The 24,178-nt window shown below is 42.5% G+C and overlaps 1 protein-coding gene across 1 annotated transcript in view; it reads left to right on the top strand.

The window, feature by feature from the left end:
* Positions 1-13,502, top strand: part of EPHA3 (EPH receptor A3) — a 773,721-nt gene extending 760,219 nt beyond the window's left edge. The window contains exons 20-21 of the mRNA XM_039481726.1: positions 8,646-8,801; positions 12,860-13,502. Of these exons, the coding sequence (XP_039337660.1) occupies positions 8,646-8,801; positions 12,860-12,965 (262 nt within the window). The 3' untranslated portion in view covers positions 12,966-13,502. The remainder of the gene's footprint in view (positions 1-8,645; positions 8,802-12,859) is intronic.
* Positions 13,503-24,178: the final 10,676 nt, after the last annotated feature.

Genomic DNA, 24,178 nt, shown 5'->3' with positions numbered 1-24,178 from the left:
GAAAATATATTCCTGTACACAGTGGTGGTTTTGGCCTAAAACATCCAACCCTGGTAGCTAGTGTTGATCCTGCTGGGAAAGTGTAAAGTGAATTATACTGACACTGAGGTAGGTGACTTGTTGAGTCATTACTTTACCTGGATACAGTGGGTTTGGAGATGGCTCCCTGGAGATAGATTACCTAATGTGTGGGCTGAGTGGCTCTGAGTGAGGAACTTTAGAAGCAGCCAAGGCTGAGAAAACTTAAGCTACTCCTATTATTTTCTTTGTTAATAACGCTAGACTCCATGTAAATAGGATGTAGACTATGTTTTCAGAGCAATTTGGAAAATGTAAAAGTAGTGTCAGGAGATTTTTGTTTTTAAGACACACTGGAAAGGGGGAACCAAAAGGGGAAAAGAGGTGGGTCCTGAAATGGGTCAGGGAACAATAAGAATTACAGCAGCAGATCTTTCTGCCGCTTATAGCAGCAGGCCTGGGTGGCAGCACACCAGGAACAGCAAAGACTTTTCCTGGAGCAGATGTTCCAGAGGATTGACCTTTACCTGTCCAAGATAATGACTTATAGGTTTAACAAGTCACTTTCACTGACTCATAGCTGTCTGCTGCAGCAGCAGCACATCACCCTTCTGTGGGGAACAAGGGAAGAGGATTCCTAGGCTGACTATTTGGTTTTTAACAAGAGAGGCTCAAGCCTGACCCTGAGCAAGATGCTGCCATCCTGGTCTTCCTGGAAACCTTGGAAGAAAAGTACCAAAAAGTTGTTTCAGGGTGAGCCCTTTTCTTTTGCCCAGCAGTTGGACAACTAGGCAGTGCATTGGCTCAAGCAAAAGGAATGAACTGCAGAACTGATGACTGAATTATTTTAGAATAGGATTTGAATAGTCTGCTTTGGAGGATGCAGATAAGGGTGCACCAGCACCAACTATCTAAGCTGGCAAGAGGCTCTTTCATGAAGGCTGAACTGTTCGGTAAACCACCAGGGCTCTGACTGAAACCCTGACCTGACACATTATCCAAGGATCTGCTCAAGGAACATTAGGGGAGAAAACTAAAAGAGATTGGGCACTCTGAAGAGGCAGTGTCTAGGAGGGCCCTTCCTGTTGTGTGTATTTTGCCTGTGGGCAATGGGGAGTGTAAATAAATCAAGGACTGTCAAATGAGGCAGTGTGACTTTGAAGAAATGCTAAGGGTCAAAACCAAAAAGGACACTCATCCAGACTCTAGGTAGGCGCAAGCAGCTCTTCCTATGGTCTGTTCTTTATGTGAGGAAAATAGTGCATGCAAAAAACTGTGTCCCTTTGTAGAATGTGACAATGGGGGCAACACATGGTCTTGCTGAGACTGTGAGCGCTCAGTGTGTGTACTGCTTGTAGATAAAGGAGGGTAATAACCAGCCAGTGGACTCAGGGGGCACCCAAGCATTGGTGCAGGATCGCTGAATACAGCCTGAGCTACTTTGGTTACCAGCAGCTATAGAAACTCCAGACACATCCTTCATTGGTAATTGCCCTGACAATAGACAGATAAGGGGGGACCTCTCTGAACTCACATGCAGATCTGGCCAATTGTGGAGTGAGACTGAGGTTACAGTTTTAGTCTCACCTGGGCACTGAGGTTACATTTTTAGTCCCTTACAGTGAGAGGGAACCAGAGATGCCCTGGGTGGAGGTCTATGTAAAAGAGTCAAGTGAGGCAAGTAGCTCCTTTCCCCCACCTGAATATAAAACGAGTGTGATGGCTGTCTGGAGGGCAAGGGTTTAGGATGTAGGCTGAGCAGTCCTGAGTGAGGAACCCCAGAAATAGACAAGTCTCAAGAAAAGGTGGGAGCTGATCTTTAATATTTTGCATTTTTTTCTTGGTTAATAATGCCAAAACCCATGATGCAAAGTGCGGGGGAGAAGAAAGCTTCTACTTGTAAAGAGTGTGAGCTGTATTTGGAAAGGAAGCTGGGAAAGACACCTGCTCACAATTTCTAACTGGTGATCTATGTAACAACAAAGTGTACCCACTTTTGACCTCAAAAACAAAGAGGAGCAACAATCCAGTTTACTCTCAAACTAAGCAAACATGATATGAAATCTCAGCGGGAGAAGAAAATATGCCAAACAGCAAGGCAAATTTTATTTTAAGAACAATCTACTAATTTTACCAGAGGGACACTTTAAACCAGGCATAAATAGCTGTAACTGCAAAGATTCTAGTCCTTAAGGTCCAGGGATAATTAAAGTAAACACAATGACTCTACTTCTCCTCAGTGTGACATTTATTTACTGGTCTCCTGTTGGGAAGCACATACACTCATGATTCCATTTGCTAGAGAAGATAAAACTAAAATTGCCTCACATGCACTCTGTTTTTCTAAGGTTGGAGATAACTATGTTGTCCTTACCGTTAATCCAGAATTTCAGTGCTTGAAGTTACTTACACCAGAAAGAAAGTTGTTTTGCAGTCAAAGCAATGTAGTGAAGGTGTCATTTCACTTTTTGTAAGAGAAAAAGGAATTATAGATGCCTGTTTTAAGTGTGAATGTATAAAGGATATTTCCAAATTTAGAAATAGGGAATTAGGTTGCATTGATTAGGCGGGGAAAAACAGAACATGAAATCCAGGAGGTAGTATATGGGATTTCTCTACCCAGCAGCAATATGCTATCCTTTACACAGAAGTAATGCTTCATCCTTCTGGTGGTCTTGGCACCTGAATATTACAAATTGTTATCTCTCTCACTGGATAGCTGGCACACCTATAGTAGGGATTTCTACAAGGAGGGACTGAAGTCCCTTTGCCATTTATATATTTATTTCTAGACGTGGTGTGCTGTGGTAAAGTTCCTTGCATTGTGACAAAATCTATCTTACTGACAGCAAACCATGGTTCTCTCTGCTTATGTGCACAACACAAGAGTTGATTCCAGTGGTTAACACAATGGTCCAGTCCACTGAAAGATGACTGCAGCAGGGCATTTTGTAGAAAGTACAATCTGGCATCTCACTGTTGAATTTGTCGCTGTATTTTTATTTATTTGGGGGAAGGGGTGTCACATGTCAGCAAATATGGGCCTCCAGCCATATACAATGCAAGAATGAGTAGCATTGATAATTTTCTCCATGCCAGTGGATGGATAACAATTTGAAAATGTAGCGGTTGGGGAATGGAGGTTAGGACAAAACAAAAAGAGCCTTAAAAAAAAATGGGGAAATGTTCTGTTTCACTTCCCCTGAGCAAACATGCAATTTCCATGATTTCTTTTTAATGACTCTGTTCTGAAGCTGGTAGGTACTGATTTATGAAAAGCTGTAAAAGATCAGGTGGAACCCTGCAGGACGTCGTTTACAGCTGCATGGATTGCAACCCATCTAATTTGTCTAGTTAAGTGTGAGCTCATGGCACACATCACCCAGCCCATAAATTTCATGTTCAGACCTTCTGTCTAGGGGCTGGGTCAGGGGGAGAAAAATGCCGATGTGTGCAGATGCTCTGAAAGCCCAGCATTCCCTTGGTGCATGGGAGGAGACATCACAGACTCTTCACAGTGAGAGACAAATTCCTGTTCATTGATAAACTGTCCAGATGTCCTCTCTGAGGAGGAAAGTAACTAATTTTTGCTTGGAATCCTACAAGGAGAAAAATGATACTTTACAGTGCTGGTTAGTCTGAGGTCACTTACATAAAAATTAGGTCATATTTTTTGTCCTGGTGATACTTTGATCCAAGTAATAAACATAAAAGCTCTGTTGGGCCACTCTAATCCCTAATCCTAGGGTCCTGTTCTATTTCAGCTTGTTTATGCTCATTCTTTCTCAAAGCAATTGTTGAGTCAGGCCCTGTTTTATTAGAGTTAAGATGAAAAAAAAAAGTAACACACTAAGTTGAATAGAGAAAAAATTTCTCCGTGCTTTATCACGAAGCACAATTCATAAATACCCTTAATAAATGTCTTGGGATTCCAGATGCTATACCCAGAAAAGCATAAATAAAAAGTGACTCTTCATAGAACAAACAGTAGTTAGCTAGGTGTAGACCATATGGCTACTGGGTATACCCTGGGCCTGCTTGCCAAACTTGGGCGTCTAACCGTTCACTGTTCAAAACTTCACTTACACCTAAGTGCCTAAGGGCTGCTTTTGGCATGACAGTGGGAATGTGTGTGCTTAGCTGTAAAGGGCAATGTCTGCAAATTGTTTCTTTAACCCCCCTTTGCCATATGCCCCTTGTTGCTCTTTTCCCTTGCCACCAGGCCTATTGTACAGTTTTCCAGTGTCTTCTATCACTTTTATTCTCTTAGTGGAATGGTACATGATGGTAGATGGTCAGGAAACTTCTTTCCTATCTAAGATTGTCCACAGGGGCCAGCTGGTGTAAATTGTCATGGTGCCATTGAAATCAATGGAGCCACAATGATTGACATCAGTGGAGGATCAGGCTTCAGATATCTTCCAAGCCCATTACTCTAGACAACAAACAGTTGTTTGACTGCTCGGCCTTTAAAGAGAGCGTGGCCAGGCAAAACATATTGCCCATGCTAAGAAGATACTGAGTTGCTGCTCTTGAACCAGGTTGAGAATTGAATGTGAGGCTGCAACAATTACTGCTGAAAGGCTCTGATTATCAAGACCTTTCCAATTTCTAAGGCAGTATGTTCTGAAGCTGCTTACTGGCTTCACAATCAGGGCTTGCTCCAGGATTTTTGCCGCCCCAAGCAGCAAAAAAAAAAAAAAAAGCCACAATCGCAATCTGCAGCTCTACCGCCGCCACTTCAGTCTTCAACGGCACTTCGGTGGTTGGTCCTTCACTCTGAGAGGGAGTGAGGGACCCGCTGCCGAAGACCCGGACATGCCGCCCCTCACCGTTGGCCGCCCCAAGCATCTGCTTGCTGGGCTGGTGCCTGGAGCCGGCCCTGTTCACAATAGTGTCCAGTGATCCAGAAAGGAAAAATTTAGTGATTTGTACCAAACATGGGTCTCCTACAGTACATGGCAGTACACTGTGCACAGTCTGGGTAATTTTATAGGTAGTGATATTTGTATTTTTCCTACAGCAGTCAAGCAGCCAGCCACAACTTCCAAAGCCTGCCTTCTGAAAGCATTTTATAATTTATAAGAGGAATCCATTTATCAAACTAATGCTAGGCAAAACCTCAAAGATGGAACGTTTGGTTTGGACGTGTAGCCAAAAGTCAAAGTGGCTTATTTGAACTTAGCAAAACTTCTTTAGTTTAAAAATTGAGGTCAGAATTGCATGCGTAAGAATTCTGGTATTTCCTAATCCCCAACAGGGTCAGACGTACCACATGAACATGCTCTTTTAGTACTTCTGATCCTGATGAAACTTAAAAGGGCAAAAGAACATGAAAATGATTAAGACTGGGATTTTAAACCTTAAAGAATTATTCACCCAGCTCCCACTTAAATTCACTGGAATTTGAGCACTTAACTCCATTTGGGGTCCCTTCATAAATTCTGCCTTAAAAGTTTTTCCAAACCTCAGATTCTGTTGACGTTTTGGGAGAACAGTGCTTGGTGGTAGGTCTTTTGAACCCAAATCAGTTCTCCCATTACAAATATTAATGAACCACGTACCCAGCTGTAACATGGCATGATCATTTAACTTTAAATCATGGCATTTGGCACGTGTTCTCTAACCACTCTCCTTCCCTTCTGATTCCTGGTGAAGAAATTCAGATAGCCGCCTTAAGCTGGAATAATTAGATTTTGTCCAGATGAACTGCCGAGGATTAGGGCATGAGATGACAGGGAAGTCCCAACAGCTCTTTATGCCACTTGCCTGATGTGGGTGGGCCACCGGTGTAAATGCCGATGGTGTGGCCTGTCATCTGAGCACTCCTCTCCACTGCTCTTGGTGCTGGTGCAGTGACCCTCTCTGCAGTGCACAAAGGATGTGGCTCTTCCGCTGGCAGGCCCACCATGTAGCCCTCACACAGAGCTTCAGTGCTGAGGATGGCTGTCTCCTGCCAAACACTAAACCAGCATATTGTCAGGCAGCCTCTCTTTGTTATTTAAGGACCTGTTTCAACATACTGTCCACAGCTCAGTGGAGCATATTAGAGTGTATTTGTGAAACAAGCACAGATACTGTTGCAGGAGTCCCGGTGCTCTTCCTGTTTTGCTAAGTGGTTCAGATGCTGTGTATCAAGAGACACATTAATTTTCACTGTCTTGTTTTGTGCTTAATAAGTTTCAAATGGTTTACATTGTTTGTCTCCTGTCTACAATGATAGTGAAGGTGGGTATTGGTAAAAAGAGTTGGAGGAAAGGCTTCACACTGATTTTTTAGGGCCAAAACAAAACTGCGGTAATTCTGTTGGAACTTCCAGTAGGAGGAGCTCATGGTATAGCCTGTGCCCTTTTCAGGTGGACAATAACATTGAGTTCAGGTTATTTGTGTCCCTTAGTCTCGAGTCAGTCGCAAAATAGGCTTCAATTCAGCAAAGCACTGAAGCACACAATAGACCTTAGTGAAAGTGAGCATGTGCTCAAAGTTAGGTGTGTGCTTTTCTGAATCAGGGCAGGCTCACAGTAGCTGTAGGGGAGGTCAAATTTGAAGTAAATACGGTAGACAGTCATTGGTAGCAACATGTCAGTGCCCTTTTGCTATGTTGCTCCTAAGGAGCTGTTGCTGTTATGGGAGTGTCGACAATTCACTGGGTCCCAGAAACATGGGGAAATGTTGCTCGTAAGTGCCGATTGCTCTTACAAGGTGTTGCTGCAAACAAGCATCTACTGTAGAGGCTCATATCCTTAGATACTATCACAGGTGGAGGAATCTGGTATAATGTTAATTAGTGTTGCAATTGGAAAATAATTAATATGGACACTACTATGTCATGTCCACCAGAAAGAGTACTGATCACATGGCTATTCAGAGGCTTTGTCTGCAGCTTAGAAAAAAGATAACAATGCAATGAGAAAAAACAACTAGTGTCAATACAGGGGAGGCCAGACATCCGTCCACATCTGTGCACTAACGTAAGACATTACAGTGTAGTAGCAATGTTGGAAAAGAAGAGCCCCATCACCATGTATGGATGCATTGGTAGATCATTGTGAGAGCAGCAAGTATGGCTCTCTGTAATGCTACCAAATGCAGGAGGATCAGTCATCCAGCTCTTTCTGGCAGTAGAGAAGTTGGCCCAAGAAAAGATTACCTCACCTACCTTGTCACACTTTTTATGCTTATTTTCAATAGCACATTGACTTCCCCATTGCTATTAATCCAACAACATCTTCCTGTTAGAAATCATACAGACTGAAAATGGGTTAAAATAGACAAAGTAGTACACAAGTGAGCTCTGTGGGACACCGCATAAGGTGGAGATTGGAGAAGACACAACTTGGATGGCACGCTTGGATGTGTCACACATTTTAATATTGCACTTGGTTGCTGTTCTGAATCAGTGGTTGAATTAGACTCAAAATGGAGAGGAGGCACTTCTCCACCTTACTCTAAGCCCTGGTGTGACTGGTTTAGTGGACTGTTAATGGAATACGGGGCCTTTTACTCATCACTTCAGACCTGGTCCAGGGCAGTTGTAGCTCCAAGATGTTACCATCTGTTGTTTGCATGCTGATTTTGATGAAGTGAGTGAATGGGCACAATCTAATTCCTAGATAATTATTTGTACGTCGCAGCAAAGGCTGAAATAAGAGTGTGGAGACTTGACCTACCATCTAAGCATGGTCCCTTTAGCAGTGAATGAAAGTGCCTTGGGAGGGCAGGAAAAGAGGAAAAATTGCATGGTTGGTGTCTTTGTCATCCTTTGTTTTGTGGATAAACACAGAATTATGTTCAGTAAACATGTCAATTCAGCACCCTTTATGAGCAATAATTAATTTAAAAGTCAAAAGAAACTTGTGTTATAATGTCACAACAACTTGCAGAATGCCTTAGCGGATGCTCTCGTTTTGGGATGCCCACAGTTTTTAAGATAGGGCTCTAACAACGACTTGAAAAATTGGCTAATTGTATTCAATAATGAGCCTCCCTATTTTTGCCTCTGCTTGTGCATTGTAAATTACAAACCTTCCGCATGGGTTACAATTGCTCCACTAACACTCTTAATTCCCTTAATAATCATTGTGTGATTTTGAGCCGTTATGGACCTTTTAGTGTTTTTAAAGCCCCAGCAGTCTATGATAATGTATTTGTACTTTCAGCTCTAATAGCAGTATCTAGAATTTTTCCGTAAGGCTGCAATATTCCAAATGCTCAGTATCTGTAAATTATACCATCAATGAGTTGAATTTGAAATTAAGAGGGCTCATTACTTGAGTGACTAGTCTGTTATTTGGGACTAGTCAAGTCACATAAATATAGTCTAAATTAGGCTCATCTTTGTTAATGTTTAAAAAAAATTAAATTATAATGTAAAAATATAGCTAACATACTGGTAATGCTTCTGTGAGTTAAAGCACAGGGATGAGCGGCGTAGTTGGAGCTCATAAACAAGATGATTACACAGTGTTCCTCAATGCTGCCAGCTTGAACAAATGAGGCCTCAGTGGTGGATAAATTCCACAGATGAACGGGAAAGCAGCTGGAAACTCCTGCTGGTGTTGGTGTTAAGTTTAGACACAAAGTGTATCTCCAGCTCTCTTACTTTGATCACATTCTTTTTATTCCAGGCCATCAAATCTTCTCCTGGACCAAAGCAACTTTGACATCTCAGCCTTCCGCACGACAGATGACTGGCTCAACGGGTTTCGGACAGGACAGTGCAAGGACATCTTCACAGGCGTGGAATACAGTTCATGTGACACAATAGCCAAGATTTCCATAGAGTAAGTTAGTGCAATTTATAGTGATGATAATGTGTCAATATTACCCAGGGATATTTTTTTTTAAAACATGCACAAGTCACGGTTTTGGACTAAGCTTTAACATGAGTAGCTTTAAAATACTCTCTTGTATTTAAAGGCCATTTTCAAGTGTTTTAAATTCAAATTTAGTTGTTATATATGTATAGGAAACAAACAGTTTTGCAGATGGCGTGAGGACAACTGCAGCTTGGTCTGTGTAAGCAGACTCCTGTGCTCACACAGAACCCAGTGAAGTGAGGAGAAGGTCTTTCCATGTGATGCCAATCGCAGGATCAGGGGCTGAGAAGTCATTGGCCAAGAGTCAGTGGGATCTTGTGTTGCCCAGCACCTCTGAAAATCAGGCCACTTTTATTTAAGAAACTGACTGCAGGCAACCCAGTTTGAAAAGTTCAGCCATCGACAATGTCCTAATGGGATTTAGAATTCAGTTTTAAATGTTTTACTGTGAAAAACAAAAATACAAATACCAACTATTACTGGTGCAGCGTAAGAGCTATTCATATAGGGTGACCAGATGTTAAGGGGAAAATATTGGGACTGCCTCAGGGGGAGTGTTTTGTTTTGTTTTTTTTATATTTGCCCGTCTGGGAGTTCGGTGGCAATTTGGCGGAGAGCCCTTCAGTTGTGGACAGTCTTCAGCAGTATTTCGGTGGCAGGTAATAAACCTTGCTGCCAAAGACAGAAGCACCCGCCACCGAAATACTGCCAAAGACTGTCCGCAACTGAAGGACTCTCCGCCGAATTGCCGCCGAAGACCAGGAAACAAAATATCGAGACAAATAGCGTCCTGACCGTACTCTGGTTGGGATGCGGGACAAACTCCTCAAAATCGGGACAGTCCCGATTTTCTTGGGGCATCTGGTCACCCTATATTCATAGCAAACACTTTTTCTATTGACTGTTCCCAAGTTGTCTGTGAGAACAGATCCCTCCATCCAGAACTTTATTTTTGTTGTTGTTGTTGTTCCTTTTATTTGATGAATGTTTGGAGAAATATATTTCATCCTATAAACTGCTCTTTATTATATTGGTGGCAATATTTTCTAGGGATACTGCACAGGGCCCCATTGTACTGTTACTCTGGGGGGATTTCTGCGCCAAAAAAAATTATGCACACTATATTTTCAAATTCTGCAAAATTCTGCATATTTGATTTGTCAAAATAACACAATATAATCACACCAGTTTTAATTATTTTGGGTCATTTATTTCAAAATACCTGTCAGCAAGTATGTCCATAACAATATAGACAACAACAACAAATTCAGGAAATGTTTTTTGACAAATAGATTCCTTACTAGGCAGAATGCTGAGTAATAATTCATTTAAACTACAATACAGAACCGTATTTCCCAGACCCCTCAGAAGAAGTGCAAAGGCTTGGGGGAGTCAGGGGTAATGGAGGAGCTGAGGGAGAGGGAAATAATTGCTGGGAAGGAGCCTGGGTGTGATCTTGGAGGGTTGTTGGGTGTGTGTGTGACGGGGGAGCATGGAGCAGGTTTTTTGGGTGGGGCGAGGAAGGATTATTAGGGAGCCTCCCCCATGCAAACCCTGGCTGACCCCTAGCCTCTCCCATTCAGTCAGGCACATCTGCACCTGTCCCTATGTGTCCCTGCACTCCCATGTTTCCTTGTATTCCCTGTCCACATGTGTCCTTCTATCCCCACTCAGACACCCACTCCCACATCCCCATGTGGCCCTGCACCCCTCCCTCTGTCCCCATGTGTCTCTGTGCCCCTAGTCAGCCACCCCCCATCCCTATGTGGCCCTGTGCCCTCTCCCAATTCCCATGTGCCTCCACTCAACCATCCTCCTGTTCCTATGTTGCCCTGAACCCTCTCCCCCATCCCCATGTGGCTCTGTGCCCCCAGTCAGCCACCCCTTTGCCCATGTGGTCCTGCGCCTCCACTCCTATTCAGCCCCTGCCCCAGTCTGTCATCCCCCACTAGCCCTTATGAGCCCCTGTCTGACCTCCCCATACCCCCTGTCTCCTGACATGGCCCGGCAAGTGCAGTGAATAAGGCAGGCTTTCTCTTCCCTAGCTGGCTGGGAGCTGCTGCTCTGTTCCATGGCCACAGCGCCCTTTGGTGAGCAAAGGCGGAACTGCAGCAACTTTCCAGCCCAAGTTATTTTCTGCTGAGTCTGCTCTAGTCTAGCACCATAGCGCCCTCTGGTGGGCAAAGGGCAGAACTGCAGCAACTTTCTGGCAGAAGCTTTTTTCTGCGCAAAATATTATAAATATGCGTAGCTTATTAATTATGCACCCACACAGTGGCACAGAATTCCCCCAGGAGTAAGTTACTGTACAAACAACCAATATAAAGACAGCCGCTGCTGCAGAGAGCTCAATATCTTGGATGTAAACAATATATAACAGATGGTAAAAGAGACACATCAAGATACATATGAGGAAGGCAAAATAACATTAGAAGGTTATATTTTAGAGTCAATTCAAAGACACAGTAGTCTCTGCAGTGACTGTGACCATGGACTTTTTGCTGCAGGTCTTCACTATGTTCACTGGGTGACTGGCCAGAAGTCACTTTTCTGTCCCTGATTAGATGATCACTACAGTTATAAGCAGGAGGAGAGTCCGAAGAAGTTACTGGGGGGTTTAACTCAGGAAGATGGTGGGAATGTTTAAAGGAGATAAGCAAACCTAAGAGATTTTAGAACATTTTTAACCCAGTTAATGCCTGAGCACCCACTTAGGTACAGATCACGTAGCCATCGAGGTAAATGAAGGCATAGTTGGGACCTTAAATGCGCACCCGCTATTTGTTGTACTTATGCATGAATGTGGACAAATAGAAATATCAAATGATTTGTTGATTGCAACCAAGCTTCCCTTAAACAATTTGTCACCCTCTTGTTCAAATCATCTGATGTGCATACACAATACTCATTAATATTAATAAGACACGCACACATTCATTGAGAAAAGAACGTTTTTCATTATTCTCGAAACATTACAAATGCTGCTACACTCCTTCTAATCTACTTTAAAGTCCATTTTTATAGAGAAGGAAAAGAACTGGTTCAAACTGGGGCTTTGAATGAGCCCCAATTTCCTCCTGCATCTCGAGGAACAAGCTGGAAGAGTTGGTGTGACAAATTAATGCATCCACCTGGAATGAATTAGTTTGTTTGAATGTAAATGTACCATCTTTATTCCTGTAGTGTAAAGTGTTGTGGTAATAGTCTCTCTGCACCTGGGAACATGTCAGGTATGGTTATGAAGATACTGTGCCAGAATGAATATTGAATTCTTAATGGTATACATTGGTGGCAGTTAAGTGATGGAGAACAAGTAACCAGTAGCTGCAGTATGGGAATTAAAACACATAAATACAGTCAATTAGCATGTTGTTGCAATTGTTAAAAAACAAACAAAAAAAAAAAACAACGTTGCTAATGGCTTACCATAGCAATGACCCCTGAGAACATTTGCAGAAACCCACTGGTAATGGCCAGTTTCCTGTGGACTAATAGTTAATTAGCTTCACAGCAAAAGTGTGAAGCCACATTTCCACTATGCCCAACAAAGGGATTAGATTGTCTGGAGAAACAGAAGGCAAAAACACAGCAGGGCCTGTGAATATGACCATGTAGCTATAAATTTCAGCATCAATACCAGAGTTATGAAAGCCAAACTGCTAAAAGGGCTCTGTGTGCAAAATGACAGGACTGATTCAGGAAAAAAAAAATCATGCTGATGATCACAGCATGAAATGCCGCTACAGCAGGGAAAAGACCCCAGGAATCTCAATTTTCTACTCTGGGCCATAATCAGCACTAGTTCAGTGTCTCATCTTTTGGGTGGGTATTTGCTGGTGCTAAATAAAGCAGAACACAGCTAAGTGATATCTTCTCTTCTTGTGCTAAATTTTTTTTTTGAGACACACATTCTCACTGGTTTCCATACTTGTACACTCTGATCTAGCAATAGGAAATGGGCGGTATGAAATACAGAGGCAGAGTACATCACATTTATCAACCATGTGTTCTCTTTCTTTCAGTGATATGAAGAAGGTTGGTGTTACAGTTGTTGGGCCTCAGAAGAAGATTATTAGCAGTATTAAAGCGCTAGAAAATCATACGAAGAATGGCCCTGTTCCCGTGTAAGGTACCAAAATGATGTTGCTCAGGTCAAAGAGAGAGAGAGAAGTTGCTTCAAAGGGCAAACAGTGATGGCTGAGAAAACTGCACGAATTAAAGGAGCTCTCACAACACTGTTGGGAATATTGGTGGAAATTTCAAGCCCACTAAGAAACTCAAATATTGAGTATCAATGCCTTAAAAATAGGAACATACATTTTTAATCCTAAAGGGCGGGAGCTTTCTTTTCCCCTGCTAGTAACTAACTGATAATACAGATGATAATTTTGAAAAGAAAAAAATATGTCAAAATCCTTCCAAGTAAAACAGTGAAACTGAACCCCAGGGCCATTTGAACATTGACTGACTGAATATCATGAAAAACCACGGACACAAAGGCTGTGTGTTTGATCGACAGCAGCAACAAGAAGAAAAAAAGACTTGCAGTATTTTTATACACAGAAGAGATCTGTAACAGGTATTTTATTTCTTTAAAGGCAAGCAAAATTGTGGGATTATGCCTCAAACTTATCTGGCCATACAATAACATCACTGTAATCCTCTGTTTCAGCTGTGGAAAAGAATACAGAAATAAAGTTTGTAGTGACTTTGAGTTAGTTCACAAATGATTTTTGCCATTACGTTAGCTTCCCTAAATGTTTCCATTTAAAAAACAAAAAAAGTCTTAATTTTTTTTAAAAGGCATATTTATTTCCTTTTATTCCTTATTGTTTATATTTATGCTTAAATATCTTAACTTAGATTTATTACTGCCATGTGCCAAATGCAGTCAGACTTCACTGATCAGAATCGATGATTTAACCTGAGAAAATTGTATGATGTGTTACTTACTAGATTTTGTTGTATGTTCGTACTGCCCTGTTTGAAATCCAAGAAAGAAAAGCCTTTTTCCAGCTCTTGCTCTGAACAATCCATCTCGAGTTACAGACATTCCATCTATGTCATATCTCTGTTTACAGTAATATGTTACACTTCTAACCTAGAGTAAATATACTAGCAGAACTGTGTGTGTACAACATATGAATTGTTCCATGGATCAATAGCCAGCCTGGTTAAGCATGTTAGTTTCCTTTACTTCCCAAAGACCTGATTTCACCATCCTTTACACATGATGAGTAACTAGCACCTTATTCAGATTGATTTCAGTGGAGCTATTTGCAGAGTGAGGTGCTAGAACTCAGTATGAGGGAGGCAGATTTGTACCCTAATTTAGTGGGACTGCTTCTTTATCTTACATGATAAAGGTTTGAGTCTGAGTCTGGAGCTGAACATCAGGGATTCTATTCCTGATTGCCACATGTGCATAATTAGCAGGAAGTCATAGCATTTATACACACACACACACACACACACACACACACACACACACACACACACACATATACACACATATACATAGAGTCCCTGATCATTACACTAGGTGTGACTTAGTGCTGCACATCTAGGACTGGAATCCTGCCCTCTTTAAACTTCCATCTTTTCTGCACAGTGGATTCCACTGAATAACACTGAGTTCCTGTGAAAACAAACAAAAGACAAGACAAATGGATTTTGAAGGCTCCAGGGCTGTTGTGTGTAGTATAGATTACTATTAAGGCTACGATTTAGTCACAGGTATTTTTAGTAAAATTCATGGACGGACATGGGCAGTAAACCCCTGACTAAATCTTGGGTGGGGGGTGGCCACGGAGTACCACAGGTGCTCAGTATGGGGCACCCAGGGGGGGCACCATGGGTCCTGGGAGAGGCAGTGGTGACACACAACCCGGGACCCGTCCTGGTGCTGGGGTTGGGGGGTGGCAGGGCTTACAGGCTCCCTTCGTGCCTCCCCTGAAGCAGTGATCTGTCTGTCCCTCCAACTCCTAGCTCCTCGCGCTGCCCTTGCCCCAAGCACCGGCTCCACAGCTCCCCTTGGCCAGGAACTGTGACTTCCGTGACCTCCATGACAAACTCACAGCCTTAATTGCTATGTATCTAGTTGAGTCGTCTACCATGAATGCATAATCAATTGCTGGTTCTTCTGAAATACACAGAAGCATGAGGCTGAATTCCTAGAATTCTCCAGGCTGAATCTGCTTCTAAATTATTCTTCCTGGATCCAAAATGTGAACAATGCAAAGCGAACGCATTTATCACTCACTGATAAATGGAGACAGACTTGTAGATTGCCTTTTTAGTAAATCGTGGCAAGTGAACATGCTCAGAAGAATCAGATTTGAAATACAGTTGATAGTGTCTATTAATATGATTTGACAACAATTTGAACCAACAATATTAAAAAGTGCAGAAAATTAAAAGAAAGCAGTTAGACCACAAAAAATCATTGTGATTTTCTATTCAGTGTGTTCTCTTGTTAGACCAGGATTCTGCAGTGAAATATGACGGATGACCCAATATTAGGGTGGCCATCTTTTCAAACTGTAAAAATGGGACACATTTTTGGGACACGCAGGAGTCCTGCCTCTACTCCTCCTCTTCCCTCTGAGGCCCCGCCCTCTGACCAGGCTGGAAGTTGGAGCTGGGCAGTGGTAAGAGCCGCCCAAGGAGCCCCGACCACTGTGGGGAGCCCCAGACTCTCAACCAGTCCCAGGCAGGGGGGCCGGGATGCACAAGAACAGCCCCCAACCTGTGTCCACACACCCCAGGGCTCACTGCCAAGGGCAGATGAAGGGTCTGGGACTCCAGGGCCCCCACAGTGGCCCGGATTCCCTGGGCAGCTTTTCTTACTGCCAGGCTCCAGGTTCTGGCCTGGCCAGGGGGCGGAGCCTCAGGGGGAAGAGGAGGAGCCTGAGGTAAGGGGGAGCTAAGCCCACCTCAGGAAGAGGCTGGCACTGCCCCCGAGCCTCAGGCAGGCACTTAGGAATGCCATAGAGAATCTGGGACAAATGCTGTCCCGGAGTCATTCAGCCTGGGACTGGGACTTGAAATGTAAATTTCGGGACTGTCCTGCCCAATTAGGGATGGGTGATCCAATATGAGCTCCAATATAAGAAAGCACAAATGCCAATTTCATCTTGCTTATTGTGTTCAGAATTGTTCTTCTCTTCAAATTTGGGCTTAAGATTCAGAATTCAGACATTGTTAATCAATTTAAGTCACCAAGCTCCAGTGCGGACACAAGTGTAGGAGGAATCTTTTCACAAGGGTTTTCTACAGATGTTTCTCTCAATCTTCATTCAGGCATCTTTAGGGGAGGAAATTTTTAAATGCTTCTCAAAACAAGAAAAATGTTTCAAATTGAGATCTTACACCTTAGACCAACCTTAATATTTTCTCAGTATCTAGCATCCTCCATGGACACTGTTCTGAGCATGCTCAGCATAAGGGCATGATACTGATTCTTGGTAAGAAGGGAATTTATTTTTGTTTGTTTGGTTTTTGCTTGCAGTTATGAGTAGAGTGGTTTTAAACAAGTTTAGCTTCCTCTACCCTTCAAAAATTGTACATGTACTCTAAGTGGCCTCTTATTGAAAACATCCCACACTCCCCTCCCCCCTGTACATATGTAAACATAACAGTGTACAATTCTTAAATGTGGAGTAGAGGTACTAGAATTCTTGCGGCCATCTTCCTGTACAGGATCTGCATTGGTTATTTACATCAAACAAAACACAAACTATTCACAACATTATGTACCATATTATTGGTTTTGTATCTTTAAATATAGTTTACATATATAATTTATTTCTGTTAACATATCTAGTTTTGTGCTGTACTTAGCATTCAATAAGCAATGTATAGATGTGATTTGATTGGTAATATGTACTTCCTTTAACTTGTAATTCAAACATTACTTACTCATTTAGTTTATATGTTGTGCAATTATAGATGGCCTCTTACTAATGTAAAATTATTTGTAGTGGAAACATTTATATTTTTATAATAAACATAATGAAAGTATTTTTTACATACTGGAATACCCAGATGCTTATTTTGAGGCAAAGTAAATCTATTTGATTGAAAAAAACCTAACTGGCTTGTTTAAATATAATGCATTACCTGTGGCTAAATTCTCAACTTCAGCGCACAGCTGCAGTTAAAGTTAACTGCTATTAGGAACACCTATTAAAAAAGCAATGTTTAAAGTAGACACGCTGGCCAGATCCATTGGTGCTATGCCAAGTTACATTAGTGTGAAGATGTGATTCACTCTATGTCTATGGGAAGACTGTTTCAGTCGCAAACTGCATATAGGGTGTTGAGAAAGTTGTTTATATTAGCTAAGCCAAGTAACTCCAAATTTCTACTTTTGTTTCAAGGGGACTGGACCTCCACTGGTCTTGTTAGAATGCTTAAGTACTATAAAAAGATGTTCTTGTCAACAAAATAAGACAAAGCCCATTAGTTACTGAAACTTTCCCCATGATCATTTTTTTCCTCTGAACTGTAAACAAAACATCTTCTAATGATATCTCCTCTGGGGGTGTGTGAGAGGCAGTGATTTTTTTTCCTGTTTACTGTACCAAAACAAAAGTATTGTTTTTATGTGCTTCACTGAGGCATGAATCATTTGAAAATACCAATGTACAACCTAGCTTTGCCTCTTGAGAGCTATCTTCCTAGAAGAATGTGAATGTTTCAGAATGTTCTGCTTCTCCAGTTAAAATTACTTAGGATGAGTAAAGAAATTGTATCCATTTGTATTACAAATGAAGAGCACGTGCTTTTATTTTAATTCACTCTGTTTTTAACCATACGAAGTAATGTATTACAAAGCTGCTCGGGAGTAAGTCTATGTGGGCAAACTTGGCAAGTGTTATCTGTTAAGTGATATTACTTGAAAGAGGAGCCATTTAACACCACAGAACAGAAACAAGGAGGCAATAATTCAAATCTGCAGCAAAACCTAGTTCCTCTTTATAACATCCCTATGCTACCTACTATGCTGCAGTGGGTGCATATGATGCAAATCTAAATTCCACTGTGGGGTTTGAACAGTATGCTTGAATGGCGTGGAAACCAAGTCAACCTGTGGAACTCTTTACCAGAGGATGTTTTGAAGGCCAATGCTAAAACAGGTTTCAAAAAAGAACTAGATAAATTCATGGAGGATATGGCTATTGGCCAAGATAGGCAGGGATGGTGTCCCTAGCGTCTGTTTGCCAGAAGCTGGAAATGGGCAACCGGGAATGGATCACTTGGTGATTTCCTGTTCTGTTCATTCCCTCTGGGGCACCTGTCATTGGCTGCTGTCAAAAGACAGGATACTGTGCTAGATGGGCCTTTGGTCTGACCCACTATGGCCGTTCTTAAGCTACTAGGTTGGTCTAATCTGTATAGTATGCAAGCTATTTACTCTGTGAATGGACTGCTCTTAGCAGTAATACTTATTATTTGGCTTTGTCCTGTGGTGTTTTGGCACATTGACCTAACAGTATTTAGACTGACCGTGGGTTGGGACTCTTCTGAGAGGGTGAAAGGGCAAAATCCTGGATGTTGATAAACATGACAGGGGTCAGAGACAAGCCGCGAGAAAAAATATAGAAGGAGAGAACATGCCTCAGAGTTATAGGTAAATAGGATTCATTTCCTGTTTTGATGCTGTCTTTCCAGCTATATTGGAGGAGATCATCTCCTCGGTACTCAGCTAGTTACTATTAGCTTGATACAGAGTGACAACAGCTATAGAGCCAGAGATTTGGAGACTGGCTGCTCTGCAGCCATGGCCAGTGCGTGCAGTGCTGGAGCTAAAGAAGACAGCATAGGTGTCTCTGTCAGCAGTGGGACTGGAAACCTTCCAAACTCCTTCACGGAGAAGACTCAAGGATATGACGTGGAGTTTGATTCTCCCCTGGAAAGTAAATATGAATGTCCAGTCTGTTTGATGGCTCCACGGAACACAGTGCAGACACCATGCGGACACCAGCTTTGCAAAGGCTGCATTGTCAAATCAATAAGGTAAAGGACTGCTCATAGGAATTGAATTTAGGAAGAATGTTGACCTGAGTATAGAAGCTTTGTAGCAACATAACTAAGTGCAACTTGTGATGACAAATTATAAATGTCTTATTGTTGCTATATTTTAATGTGTTATGACTGAGCACATCTTTAAAGATGCTATATTATGGGTGGGCTAGTTAGCAATGCCTATAGTTAATGTTGCCCCATTATAAGACCCTATTTTTAATTGCTTATATCTTTGCCAGACTTCTCCTGTTCAGGCTGAAATTTTCCATATTTGGTGTCTGCCTCAGAATGAAGTTTTCTGAAAATATTAAATTAAATAAAAAATAAAAAGGGGGGAGGGATAGCTCAGTGGTTTGAGCATTGGCCCAATAAACCCAGGGTTGTGAGTTCACTCCTTGAGGGAGGCATTTAGGGATTTGGGGCAAAAATTTATCTGGGGATTGGTCCTGCTTTGAGCAGGGGGTTGGATTAGATGACCTCCTGAGGTCCCTTCCAACCCTGATATTCTATAATTCTATGATTTTCTTGAGGAGATTTGAATAATAATCTGTTATAACTATTTTATTTATTGTAAAAGAATATTAGTGCTCATGAAAGGTCAGCACTGGCACAGAATATATATATCAGTAGCAGCAGTGGAAGCAAACTCCATCCAACCCACTTCAGTCCTCAACTCAAATCTGGCAGTATAAATGCTAACAGTCAGTTCATTATCCACGGGTACAGTTTTAAAAGCACCTAAGTGACTTATAGGCTTTAGTCCCATTTTCAAAGGGGGATTTTGGTGCCTAAGCCTTTTATTGAAAGCGTTATTGAGACGTAGGTTGCTATGGGGCTTCCAAAAATGGGATTCACATGCCTAAGTCACTAAAGTGCGTAATAAAATTTTACCCTGTATCTGTTTATCCATCTCTTATTGAAATTGCCAGTGGGATACCAATCAGTGCCAATGGAAGAAGTGCTTTGAACATCCATCCACAAGGAATGGACCTGAGATCCACTATTCATTCGATATGTGGTTTGTCATTAAGAAGCCTTCAGAAGGTAACAATATCTCGTCATTTTTTGATCTGGCTAGTAGCCTAGTTGTTTTATAGTGGTCACACAAAGTATCTCCCATTTTGAAAGATTCAAGCTGATTGATCGATATTACCTATACGTCAGGTGGGAAACACTGTCGGGACTGATAATCTATCTCAGAACAGAAGAAGGTCTTGAAGTGCACCCATTGTACAGCCTCCGAACCACACAGCCAATCCTTGGCACACGCAAAACCAGCTGTGCACTTACTTGGTCCCAGAGTCACAGATTCCACATTGTGTGTCACATTTTCAAATTGAATATGAGTCCCCCGGGCAGAAATTACATCATTAAAATAAGGTCAGATAGTTACTTTTATCTAAAGTCAGTGGTCACCACTCAACTCAAATTAGATGCAAGCATTCTTCAACACTGTCAAATCACCACATCTCCAAAGGCTGTCCTCAAGCTGTCTGAGATGCAACAAAATTAACATACAGTGTCAGACTATTGCTTCAAGTGTCATCTTCAACAATTCCTGTTAGAGACAGGACAGAAAGAAAAGCTTGTCTATAAATCCATTACAAGTCCTGCCGCCTTCCAACCATATAGTCAAATAACCTATAGCCAATTTATTCCAAAAGGAGCTGAAATCAACATCTACAGACAATGTAATCTAAGATAGAGTCCCCAGTGTGTTACTTCCAAATAATTAGCAATTATAAATGTCTTTGCATCCCCCAGTTATTTGAAGATACAGTGTGAAGTCTTAATCCCTATTCTTGTCCCTGTTAGGCCAGATAAAAGGTCTAGAATGGGGTAAAGGAGCTCTAAAAAGCCTCCGATCTGGTTGGGGGAGGATCCTCCCCCCTAAGTACAGGCACTATGGAAGACAACTGTAAGGCTTATTTTCAGGGACCCCCTCCCAAGAGCTGGTGGTGAGGGCATGAAGGGTGGTGTGTTGGGGTAGGGATGCAGCATGCAGTGCAGTGACGATTCTGGACAGTGCTGCAGCTCATAGGGCAGCCTGGGGAGACCCAGCTGTAACATAGGCAGGCCTTCCAATGTCTGTGACACCAGAAGCCTCCTCAGTGCCTGGAGTAGCCCAGGATGGGGAGGGCACAAAAGTGGCTTAATATCACATACTCCCTGTTCTGGGCTGCAAGGTCTGTGCTATGCCTTTAAAAGGCTCACCAAAGAAACCTCACCCCTATTATTTATATGCCTGGTATTTAAGACAAGTTGTAAGGTAATTTCTTGCTTAGTTTACAAATATAGTTGCTGTGATGCTAATCAGATAAGTTTGTAGCCCATTAGTCATATGTGCACACAGTTAGCCAATCTGAGAACCTGTCAGTCATGGTAATTGTTATAGCTGGTTGGAAATTTCCCAATGGAATATTTTTCCATACCACATCAATTTGACAAATCTCCCAATGGAATCCTGACTACCAGGCAGGTTTAGAAATTTACCTTCCTGGTTTCTTGCCAGCCAAATGCTGCCCACCTGGCAGGCTGCCTTGAAGTCAGGTCTTCAGGACTCCTAGGGTCTGCGGTTCCAGGCCAGCCTGTCTGCTGCACTGCATTGGAACCTACAGCTCCCAGGCTCCCTAGCCAGGAGCTGGGTGCTGAGAAGCCCTGGAGCCACGACTGAGTCTGGAGCCTGGGAGCTTGGGTTTCCAGGCGGGGAATTGATTTTGAAAGTTGCTTAATGAAATGTTCCGATTAGTTCTAAAGAAGTTCAGAAAAAAATCCCCTTCTGCAAGAAATTATAAAGTTCTGACTTTTAGTTCCAAAAGTGAACGACTTTTTTTTCAAAATTTTGGAACTTCCCACAGAAGAGAAATTCCAACTTTTTAACCAGCTCTAGTAATTGTAAGCAGAGTTCCTGTGATTCACCCATCGTTCATCCTCTGCCTGCTTTCTCTCTCTCTTTTTTTTTTTCTGTGTACTCCAGCAAAGTGGAATTTGTAATCATGACTTATTCTCGGTCTCCATTTTATTTGCAAATGGTTTTTTTTTTTTACTCTGGTCTTATGTAAGAAGTTATGGACTGTTCCTATCCCCTACAAGTACTTGTCACTCAAATCTATGACTTAACAGCACATCATTGTAAATCAAGTAAAACAAAAAGAAAAAATTCTGTGGGAAAACATTTTGGCTTAGTGTCATCTTCAGTGCTCTATACAAACATTTCAGCTTACCGTTACAGCTTAGCAAGCAAGTAATCACTGGAGAAAGCATTTACCTAAGTATGTTTGGCAAGAGAATTGTATTCCTTGGGTTTTATTTAGACTGAGTTACTTGCATTCATCACTACTTGTACAAATTTCATCATGGACAGGGAGCTCTTGTAGAGCTAATTGAGATTCCGTGCCTTGGCTCACTTGAAATCTTGCAATTCACATTGCCAGTGAGTTCCTTTTTACGTGTTGGGGGGCGTAGGGGAGAGGGGGAGTGTTATTTTATTTCCAATCAAGTTAGCCTAGTGTTATTAGAAAGCCCCTTAACACTAGCATAGATACAGTTTGACACATCTTCGGACAAGTGAGCTACTAGTATTGGAGCCTTTATGGAGAACTATGCTGGTGTTAAGGGGGCTTTCATATCCTGTTAACCTAACTGCAAAACACCATCCCCCCTCAGCCCCATATGTAGACAGAATTTTCAGTGCTGTAGAATGAACATCACTAGAGTTTTAATCTATTTTAGGTAGTCATATAGCCCCATTTACCATAGTATCTGAGCACCTCACAATCTTCAATGTATTTACCCTCACACCACCTTTGTAAATACTATTATCCCCATTTTACAGATGAGAAATCAAGGTACTGAGTGACGCTAGTGCACAAGCCACTGTATCATCCTTCTTGTCCACCAACCATTGTCTTTAAGGATATTCACTGTATTGGTTACAGAGTAGTTTTCCCAGCAGAACATAAGAATGGACGTACTGGGTCAGACCAAAGGTCCATCTAGCCAGTACCCTGTCTTCCGACAGTGGCCAATGCCAGGAGCCCCAGAGGGAGTGAACCTAACAGGTAATGATCAAGTGATCTCTCTCCTGCCATCCATCCCCACCCTCTGACAAACAGAGGCTAGGGACGCCATTCCTCACCCATTCTGGCTAATAGCCATTAATGGACTTAACCTCCATGAATTTATCCAGTTCTCTTCTAAACCCTGTTATAGTCCTAGCCTTCACAACCTCCTCAGGCAAGGAGTTCCACAAGTTGACTGTGCGCTGTGTGAAGAAGAACTTCCTTTTATTTGTTTTAAACCTGCTGCCCATTAATTTCATTTGGTGGCCCCTAGTTCTTATATTATGGGAACAAGTAAATAACTTTTCCTGATTTACTTTCTCCACATCACTCATGATTTTATATACCTCTATCATATCCCCCCTTAGTCTCCTTTTTTGCAGGCTGAAAAGTCCTAGCCTCTTTAATCTCTCCTAATATGGGTCCCTTTCCAAACCCCTAATCATTTTAGTTGCCCTTCCCTGAACCTTTTCTAATGCCAGTATATCTTTTTTGAGATGGGGAGACCACATCTGTACACAGTATTCGAGATGTGGGCGTACCATGGATTTATATAAGGGCAATAAGATATTCTCCGTCTTATTCTCTATCCCTTTTTTAATGATTCCTAACATCCTGTTTGCTTTTTTCACTGCCGCTGCACACTGCGTGGACCAGGGGCGGCTCTAGAAATCGGGCTGCCCTGGCCAGCGCCTGCGCCGCCGCCCCTCCCCCCTGGTCGGCTCCCTTCCCCGCCCGCTCTTTTTGCCTGCCTGCCGCATGCGCCGGCAGGCGGTCCGGGAGGCGGAGCGGCGGAGCCGCGCACCAGCCATGCCCGCTCGCGCTCGCCGGAGCGGGACCGACCGGCGCCAGCCAGTCATGCCGCCGGTCAGGTCCCCCCGGTCTCCGGGACCGTCCGCAGCCGCCATGCCGGCGCCACCAGCCACCAAGAGCCGCCCCCGCCCCGGCCCGCCGCGCCGCTCCGCCGCTGGCCTGGCGTGGATGTTTTCAGAGAACTATCCATGATGACTCCAAGATCTTTTTCCTGACTCGTTGTAGCTAAATTAGCCCCCATCATATTGTATGTATACTTGGGGTTATTTTTTCCAATGTTCATTACTTTACATTTATCCACATTAAATTTCATTTGCCATTTTGTTGCCCAATCACTTAGTTTTGTGAGATCTTTTTGAAGTTCTTCACAGTCTGCTTTGGTCTTAACTATCTTGAGCAGTTTAGTATCATCTGCAAACTTTGCCACCTCACTGTTTA

The sequence above is a fragment of the Mauremys reevesii genome, linkage group 1 (assembly GCF_016161935.1).
Source record: "Mauremys reevesii isolate NIE-2019 linkage group 1, ASM1616193v1, whole genome shotgun sequence".
Classification (NCBI taxonomy): domain Eukaryota; kingdom Metazoa; phylum Chordata; order Testudines; family Geoemydidae; genus Mauremys; species Mauremys reevesii.
Note: the sequence above shows the minus strand (reverse complement) of the source record. Positions and strands in the feature narration are given on the sequence as shown.